Raw genomic sequence first — 9,427 nt, forward strand, 5'->3', positions numbered from 1 at the left:
GGGAGCCCTGGGAAGAGGGGAGGGGAACAGCACTCTAGGGCCGCAGGCCCGGGAGCGCTGCTCCCTCCCGTCGCGGGTGGGAACCTGTTTCCGGGACACGCCCTAGCGTAAGGCGTGACGGACCCGCCTCCCGGTCCCTTCGTCAGAACCGCGGTAACCAGGTTCTGGGGCCCCGGCGGTCCCCGAACCGTGCGGCGCCCGGGGCTAGCCCCGCCCAGGGCGCTGTACGGCGCAGACCCAACGTAGGGTTTTTGGCGTCGCGCTCCCATTCCCGGCCCAGACACCCGGCGCCGCCGCCTCGGCCGCTGGCTCCGCTTTGCCCCGCCCCGCAGGGGCCCGGCTGGGGCGGCGCGGGGCAGCATCGGGAGCGGGCCCGGTGCGCCGGCTCTGAGGCCGCGTCGCCATCTGCCCCGCGCCCTGAATACCCGCTCCGCTTATACGGGCGGTGGTGCGAGCGGGGCGGTGGCTGAGGGGCCCCGAACCCTGCATACCTGCTGCGTTATGCAGGCGTCCGGCGAGCAGCACGGCGTGCTGCGCGGGCGGGGCGTCTCCTGAGCGGCCCCGAGCCCTGGATACCCGCCGCGTTATGCAGGCGGCGGGCGGGCGGCGCGGCGTGGTGCGCGGGCGGGGCGTCGGCTGAGCGGCCCCGCGCCCTGAATACCCGCCGCGTTATGCAGGCGGCGAGCGGGCGGCGCGGTGGGGTGCGCGGGCGGGGCGGGACAGGGCAGGCTGCGGCAGCGGGCGGGGCGGCGGCGGCGGCACCACCATGTCGGAGGCGGCGGTGGCGGACACCCGGCGCCTGAACGCCAAGCCGCAGGACCTGACGGACGCGTACGGGCCGCCTAGTAACTTCCTCGAGATCGACATCTTCAACCCGCAGACCGTGGGCATGGGCCGCGCCAGATACACTAGCTACGAGCTGCGGATGCGGGTGCGGCCCCCCCCACCCCACCCCCATGAGGGCCCGGGGGGGAAGGGGAAGGTCTTAGGGTCCGCCGTGAGGGCCCAGGGGAAAAGGGGCAGGCCTCCGGGTCCGCCGTGAGTGCGGGCGGGGAAGGGGCACGCCTCGGGGCCCGCTGTGAGGAGCGGGGGGTTGAGGGGCAGGCCTCGGGGTCCGCTGTGAGGGACGGGGGCGGCCCGGGGAGGGGCGGCAGCGCTCGGTGCACCGTGCCGGGCGGGTCGCAGTGGGGCCTGGTGCAGCCCCCGGGGCCTGGGGTAGCCAGGCAGTGGCTGTGCTTCTCTGCGGCTGGAGGAACCGCGACCGCGGAGGTGAGCCCCGGGCAGTGCCCGGCCGGGGCTGGCAGCCTGCCGGTGGCTCTCCGGTTGGCTCAAGGTCAGAGCGCTACCAGCCGTGGGCTTTGCCGGGGCCTTGCAGCATCCAGCGAGGGCTGGTATGCACAAGGACGAGTAGGTGCTGCCTCAGCAGGCTCCTGTCCCCTCTCCAGAGGGCCTGGCACCGCTGGGTGGATGCTGAGCAGGGCATGGCTGCACTCAGCTGCTTATCTCGAGCAAGGGAGGAGAGATGGATAGCAGGATTTTGGGACCTGGTCCCAGGGCAGTCTGGCTGCCCCTTCTGAGTCAGCTTGTTCACTGTGATCCAGGAGGATGCACAGCAGCCTGAGCGCTTCTTGCAGGGTGCTCTTCACTGGGCCTTAACCAAGCCAAACTGGGGACCTATTCACAGCTCTGCATCTGATAGCTGAAGGAAGTAAAGTTGAGCTTCTCCTGAAACAAGCTACCTTTAGCATATGTTACAGTGCTGGTGTTGACTTCTGTTCATTGCGTAATTTAACTGCTAAGTCTCTACCACCTTTCAGAAGAATTGGGTGTTTGCTTCTTTCTGTTCTGAAGCTTGTTTTCTACCAGCCTGACAAAGGGTGCCCGGCAGGTGGCAATGAGGACCTCTTAGTGCCACTGAAACTAGCTCTTGTGGAAGATGCTTTGAAAGCAGCTGATATTATTTCGCAGACCTCATAAGAATATAGTTAAACATGGTGCAGCAATACCTGCGTTCATCTGGGTGCTGCTTGTCAGCAGGTTTTGCTATCTCAGTTCCTTGAAGGTTCCAGGTTGTGTTGATAGCATAAAGGAGAAGTTACTGAAGCTGTCAGTCTTTAGACTCTAGCGGTGAGGGAGAAGGGTGGGGAATTGCTGCACATTCCTCCAGTGACACAAGGCAGATATGAAAAAGCTGCTCGCCTGCCAGGCCAGGCGATCTGTTCGGAGAGAAGATTGTGGCACAAGGTCTGGCCTTGAACAGTTGCTGGGACAAGATTTTCTCCCTTAGTTCTTCCATGGAAATGCCAGTGTCATGTCAGAAGTTGTTCTGTTCTGCTCTGCAGGCTGCTGTGAAGCTCTCTTGTAGATTGCTTCAAAAGGGAGTGAACTCAGGGGAAAAAAAAAACAGCAGCCTTCTCTGTATTGCGAGCCCTGGTTCCAGCACGTGCCCCTGGGAGGGGGTGTGTTCCTGAAATAGTCACTTGAGGGGGAGGGAATGGCTGGCTCCGAGTAGCCTGGCAAGGGCTTGCTTGATTCCGAAGAGCTTCGGTGCTTGTGCTCTGTCCTGAATACAGAAGCTGGGTGTTCTCATGATGCCTCCTTCTCGGGGGGCTTTGGTTTTCTAAACGCAGCTTCAGGTTTCAATTATGTGTTGAAATACTACTTGGCTTCCAAAGCAACCTGCAAATTAACTACTTCTCTTTGTTACAGACAAACCTCCCAATCTTCAAATTGAAGGAGTCGTGTGTGAGAAGACGATACAGTGATTTTGAATGGCTGAAGAACGAGCTGGAACGAGACAGTAAGGTGAGGCCTGGCTCAGACCTGCCTGTTCCTGAATTTAGGACATATGGGAACAGTTGTAGTGATAATCTTGAGCTGCCCAGAAGAAAGGCTGTGGTGGGGGGCAGCTGTTGGGGCTTGATCTCTGCCCGCATAATGGGGCTGGAGAAGAGTGTCAGACGGCTGAGGATATTGAACCAGGTGGCCATTCTGCTTACGGGGTGATTCTCTGCTTTCAGATTGTAGTGCCACCATTGCCTGGAAAAGCTTTGAAACGACAGCTTCCCTTCCGAGGAGACGAAGGCATCTTTGAGGAGTCCTTCATTGAGGAGCGGAGACAGGGACTAGAACAATTTATTAACAAGTAAGCTTGATGTCCTGGGTTTGCTGTGTGCTGCCTTTCCAGCTTCTGCTGGTGGAAGAGGGCTGTGGGTTGACCAGGAAGGAGTCTTGATCTGCTGCAGGCAGGTGCTGTGCTGAAGGATGGTGCCTGCAGCCGGGTAATGAAACCGTGGTTCTGAAGCGAGTTCTGCCTTGAGCGTGGGTCGTGTTCAGCGCTCCCTTCTGAGAGTGAAGCAAATATGAGCAGAATAGGTGCGCAGCAGAGACCCACTGATGGGGTAGCATTGGTTCAGGATGCTCGTGCCCCGCTGCATGGCATGGGAGGGAACACCCTGTGCTCAAGTGCCCTGTGCTGGCCCTGTTGCACACCGATCTGGTGACCTTGGCCTGAGCCCGGTGCGGGTGTGCTTGGAGCTGGCTGCTTGTTGGCGGGGAGGTCTGCTTTACTCACTCCCTTCGGAGAGCGGAGGTGCGGGGGTCTCGGTTGTGGCTGTGCTAACCTCCACATCTGATTTTTCTTCCAGAATTGCTGGACACCCACTGGCACAGAACGAGCGCTGCTTACATATGTTCCTGCAAGAGGAGACTATTGATAGGAATTACGTCCCAGGGAAAGTGCGCCAGTAGGAGCACCTGGCACTGTCTTCCTCCATTCCACCCTCCCTCCTGCAAAAATGACATTTATTTTTACACTAAATCTGTCTTCTCTGAACCAGCTTTTCCTCTCTTGAACCTCCCAGTTTGTTCAGTATTTTCCTCTTTTGTAACTGGCAGCAGCTTGTTCTACTGGGCTGTGGTCTTGGCCTAAAGATATGAAGATGTATGCAAGTGAGCGTGTTGTCCCGCACCTAGGGGCAGATGTGAATAGGTGTGGAGCAGGAACTTGCTCATGGCGTTATGGTGTAGGAGCTGCCTCTCTCCCTGTACAGAAAGGTATGAGATGACCTTCACTCCCCTATCCGTGCAGCCCCAAGCATCTCTGCAGGAGACTCTGAAGAATAGCAGTTGTCATGTTGGTCAGTGATCCCATCGGGTATTAGAGTTGTAGTAAGGTTTATCCAAAACAGTGAGTAGGTGCCTGGGTGTGTTGGTTTCTTGTCCACCCCGTTCACCCACCCTGCATGAAACCCCCATTCTTCACTGTCTGGAAGTGCTGAGATCCAAGACCTACTCTAACCCCGCTCTCGGCCTCCTGCATTACAGACCCGGTTGGTGTATTTGTGTTAATCCCCCTCCTTTCTACCGTGCTGCTGGCAGCTCGAGGGGTTTCCATGACGTGTGCTCTCATGGTGCTCTGCGCCGGCAGCCTGATGTGTGGAAGCTGGGACAGCCTGGGCCGTAGCAGTGTGTGCTGCGATGCCCAGGGTTTAAACAACACCGCAGCCTGCGGCAGGCTGCTGTGGTGGTGTTTCCAGCAGCACCCCGCTCAGCTGGGCGGTGGTGACCTTGTCCTGTGCTGCAGCTGCAGCGGGGAGGAGACGGGTCTGGCTGAGGAGGAGCAAGGGAGGGCTGGGGTGGCTGCTGTAGTGTGATGGCTACTACAGTGGGGCCTGGGGTGAGGCCACCTCTCCAGAAAGGGACGGCAGAGAATGCTCAATCGGTCCTGGTTAGACACTTGCTTACGAAGCAGGTGAAGTGACGATGGCTTTTTGTTGTGCTCTCCCCTGTTCTGCAGTGAGCTAGGCTGTCACTTGTGTGGAAGCAAGCATGCAAGACTGGTCAGGGAGGCGTTCAGAGCTTGAGGGGGGACTGCGTGGCTGTGACTCCCTGCAGCAGAACTGTCCTGTGGAGGCTGCTCCAGATGCCGTGAGTGAGGTTGGGCCTCAGCCCGGGGGCTCCTCAGGTCAACGCTGGCTGGTTTATAAGCTCTTGGTCACACTAGAGGCACAGTTGAGCCTTTCTTGGAGCACAGGCCTGTCGTGACTGCCCTCCCGCCCCTGCCCAGCCCGTCCCCCACGGCCCCCCGAAGGTCTCCTGGGTTTTCTGGTGAGGAGCTGGTGCTGCCGGGCGAGAGGTGGCTCTTGGGGAATAGGAGAAGTCGCTGAAGCTGGGAGGGCACCGCTGCGGGGGCGGGCTCGGCGCGGGAGGGGCGGTGGGGCAGCGCGGAGGCCGCTGCCGGCGGAGGCGGCCATGCCCTGAGCCCCGTCCCCGCTGCCGCCCGTCCCGTCCCGCCCGGTCCCGCGGGGCTGCCACCGCCCAGCTCTCTTCGCCCTCTGCACTGTAACGTCCCGCGTCCGTTCGCATTAAACCACTGTGAAGCCAAGTCTCTGCCTCGTCCTGCTGGGACCGGGGGGAGGGTGGCACCGGGTGCGGGGGGCGGGCAGGCGGGGGGTGGCGGGCGGATCGGGGAGGGGGGGTTGCCCCGCGGGGCGGAGGCGGGATCGGTCTGCTGCCGGGCGGGATGCGGCGGCGGGAGCAGCCGCGGGAGAGCCTCGGCTCGCTGGGCCGCCCCGACCTGCTGCGGCACGAAGAGCCGCCGCTGTCCTCGCTCTACCGCAGCTTCTTCGAGGAGGAGTGCCGCGCCATCGTCGGCCGCCTGCACCTCGGCGCCGCCGCGGCCGAGCCCTCGCCGGGCCCCTGGGAGTGCAGCAGCCCCTGGCCCGACGGCACCGGCTTCCTCACCTCCACGCCGCTGGGCGCCTCGCCGCCCCTCGCCGAGGGGACCCCGGCCCGCCCCGGCGCGGGTGACTGCCAGCCCGCCGCCGCTCCGGGCCCGGCCCGCGGAGAGCCCGCCCGCCCGCCGGCCCTGCCCCGAAAGGCGGCCCGGCGCGATGCCGGGCAGCAGCCCCGCGCCACGTCGGGCCCTGCCGGCCGCCCCACCACCTCCGCCCGCTCCCCGGGCCGCGGCGGCAGCAGGGTGTCCCTCATACGGGCACGGGCCGGCGGCGGGGCTCCGGAGCTCCCCAGGGCCGGCAAGGCGCTCGGTGCCCCGGGGACGAGACCACTCCGGTCCCCAGGTGAGGCGGGTGGCTGGAGGGAGCCCCGGCGCGGCCACTGCTGCCCCCAGGCGCCAACCTCTCTCCCCTCCCCAGGGACCGGGACGAAGGTGACGGAGGCTGCCAGGCCCAGGCTCCAGCGTCCCAAAGGGGCCTCGCAGCCGGCACGACCCTCTGCCATCCCCAAAGCCACCCCCCGGGGTGCGGCGAGGGGAGAAGGTAACTCTGCATCTCGGGCAGAGCGCAGAGGCTCGGAGGGACTGATGCTGCGGGGGGAAAGGGGAGGCCTGGGCTGCAGCAGGGACAGGGACAGAGCCTGGGAGTCCCTGGGAGGGGTGCAGTTTGGAGCCCGGGAAATGTGCTTGTGCCCCAAGCGCTGCATTAATTAGCACGCTCTGGCCTCCCGCTAACATGGGCTAGCAGCCATGCTGTTGTGAACTCGCAGGGGTGCCGGTGCCCACGGGCCTGGGACAGGCAGCCTGACCGAGCCCGGGGCTGCCCAGGGAAGGGTGCGGTGTGGCTGCTCCAGCGAGGCGACCTCCGTGCCTCATCTTTGTCCCCCTGCAGCTGCTGCCAAGGCGGGGAGTCGCAGGGAGTCCTCCCAGAGACTCCCCAGAGCGATTCCTACCGTGGCGTCTTGCTCCCGGCTGCGTCCCCTGGGAAAAGCGGCTTCCCCCAAGTGCTTCCGCCCCGGTAAGGGTGGAGGTGGGTAGGGGAGCCGGGGGATCTGGGGTGGTGGGAGCGGGGAGCTGCTGCCCTGGAGGGGACACGCAGGTCTGGGCTGCAGAGTCGAGGGTGATGCTGGGGAAAGGACAGGAGAGGGCAGCGTGTGCTGTGCTCAGGGGAGGGGAAGGGAAACGCAGAGCACTAAGGCTTAGGCACCCAGCAAAGAGCCTGATGCTCTGGCTCCTATGTGGACAGGGAATGGCCCTTGTCAGCATGTGTTCCATGAGCCAGCGATGGGCCCTTGTGGCCAAGAAGGCCAATGGCATCCTGGGGGGCATCAAGAAGAGCGTGGCCAGCAGGTGGAGGGAGGTCATCCTCCCCCTCTGCTCTGCCCTGGGGAGGCCACATCTGGAGTGCTGTGTCCAGTGCTGGGCTCCCCGGTTCCAGAAGGACAGGGAACTGCTGGAGAGGGGACAGCAAAGGGCTACCAAGGTGCTGAGGGGACTGGAACACCTCTCTCATGGAGAAAGGCTGAGGGATTTGGGTCTCTTCAGTCTGGAAAAGATGACTGCGACTGAGGGGGGATCTTATCAATGTTTATAAATACTGAAAGGGTGGGTGTCAGGAGGATGGGGCCAGGCTCTTTTCAGTGGTGTCTGGTGACAGGACAAGGGGTAACGGGCACAAATGTGACCATGGGAAGTTACATCTCAACATGAGGAGGAACTTCTTTCCTGTGAGGGTGGCAGAGCCCTGGCACAGGCTGCCCAGAGAGGTGGTGGAGTCTCCGTCTCTGGAGACATTCCAAACCCGCCTGGAGGCGTTCCTGTGCCACCTGCTGTGGGTGACCCTGCTCTGGCAGGGGTTGGACCGGATCATCTCCAGAGGTCCCTTCCAACCCCTACCATTCTGTGACTGTGTTGCTGTCAGGGCGCTCTCTGGGCAGGGGTTGATGCTCTTTGCTTTCGTTTCCTGGACTCCGCTTCAGGATTGCCTGTGGAGAAGCAGATATGCAATAGGACCTGGGAGCTGAAGGAAGATGGTGAGAGCAAAGAAGGGCTGGTTGCAGCAGGGAGTGTTCTGGGAGCAGGTGAGCAGTACGGAGCTCCCATGCCGGGGTAGGGAGCTGGCGCTTGCTCCCCTGTAGAGAGGAGCCCCTCTGGAGCTTTCCTTGCTCCTGACTGCCAAAGGCCTGCTGAAAACCAAGCATCCGCTGAGTGTACTGCGGTGAGGAGAGTCTATGTTCCTGCGCTGGGCTCTGGTGGATTCTCGCCTCATGTCGGGGTGAGCATGGGGAAACTGCTTGTTGGGCAGTGCCGCTCCCCAGCAGGGTCCTCGCCGAACATGGCACCGGGGTTGCTCCAGCGTGCTCTGGGTCGCGCTGCCTTCCCCAGGCACTGCAGCTGGGACAGCCCTGCCCGCCCAGGGTGAGCACACTCTGAGCAGGAGCCCGGAGCTGCCGGGAGCTAGGCCATGCGGGAGCACCTTCTTCCAGCAGGAGAAGGCCAGGCCAGCAGCAGCCATTGGGCTGGAGGGGCTTGAAGACCTCTGGCTCCCTTGGATAGGTTCTGCCCCTGGTCTGGAGCTGCCCTGTGGCCTGATTGACGAGGGGCCGGGGATGGCGTTTACGTTTCTAGTGGCGACAATTCTCTTCACAGGTAAGGCTGACCAGACGTGGATGTGTGTGGGGTCCTCTTTTTCCAGCGTGTTGACCCCTGGCCCGACTCCAGGGTGCGGGGACGCCGTCCCTGCTGAGCAGGTAAAAGTCAGTGTGTCCTGGTACCAGGGACCACCATTCCAAGGTGGCATGGGCTAGCTGTGCCGGAGGTGGGAGGTGATGGGACTTGGGGCTGCGGATTTCTGGGATGGCACCTGAGCTGTTTTCGCCTTCCCCTGGGGTTTACATGAGACCTTGTGCCTTTGCTGCACGGCTTGATCACCTCTACAATGCTCAGGGGACTGCAGGCTTCTGTCTAGTTAATTTTTTAACGGGCTTTTGAAAGCCCCTGTGCCTTGTGGTGTCACTTTTATACCTGCTGACATGCGGGACATGTCCCCAGCATGGGGTGAGCAGAGCCTGCAGCAAGGCGAGGCTCCAAGGTGTGAAGTCTCCTGCCTGCAAAATGCGTTTGTGCGTCTGCCAGCAGTTTTAGGGCTCTTCGCTCTGCGGCTGTAGCCTGCCAAAGGCACCTGTGTGACCCGTGGGCACTGGAAGTTGCTCGCTGACAAGCCAACGGCGGCTCTTTTGCCAGGCGGGGCTGGTGCGATGCGTGCACCCTGGCAGCGGTGCCGCGGGTGCTGGCCTCGGGGTGTCGCTTGGGCTGCACTGCAGCGGCACCAGGCTCCTGAAGCAGGGGTGAATGTGAAAACAGGGCCCTGCCCTGACATGCTGAGGGGGGTGAGCAGGGCTCCCCCAGCCCAGGAGCCGCTGGTGTGCGTGTGCTGCTCCTCCACGGGCAGGGCTGGGCTGCAGGTCACTGCGTTGGGGCAACTGCCCCACGCTTCACACTTACACCCTGCCCTTGCCAGGCTGCTGGTGATCAGCTGTCCCAGGAGCTGAAGCGTGTCAAGAACGAGCTGAAGCGAGTGAAAGGCGAGCTTGGTACGTGGGGCTGGCTGTTTTGAGGGCTGTGGGACACCTGCAGTCCAGATGACACCCCCTGCACCTGTAGCTGGAGCCTGTGGCTCCGTGGGGATGAGGC

General features: G+C 62.5%; 1 protein-coding gene across 1 annotated transcript; it reads left to right on the forward strand.

The window, feature by feature from the left end:
• The first annotated feature begins 616 nt into the window (after window positions 1–616).
• On the forward strand, window positions 617–5,386 carry SNX12 (sorting nexin 12). Its single transcript, XM_063347067.1, has 4 exons — window positions 617–931; window positions 2,710–2,805; window positions 3,021–3,145; window positions 3,648–5,386. Exons 1-4 carry the CDS (start codon window positions 767–769, stop codon window positions 3,748–3,750), a joined length of 489 nt encoding a protein of 162 aa, XP_063203137.1. The 5' UTR covers window positions 617–766; the 3' UTR covers window positions 3,751–5,386.
• The last annotated feature ends 4,041 nt before the right edge of the window (window positions 5,387–9,427 follow it).

The sequence above is a fragment of the Chroicocephalus ridibundus genome, chromosome 9, assembly GCF_963924245.1.
Source record: "Chroicocephalus ridibundus chromosome 9, bChrRid1.1, whole genome shotgun sequence".
In the NCBI taxonomy this organism is placed as follows: domain Eukaryota; kingdom Metazoa; phylum Chordata; class Aves; order Charadriiformes; family Laridae; genus Chroicocephalus; species Chroicocephalus ridibundus.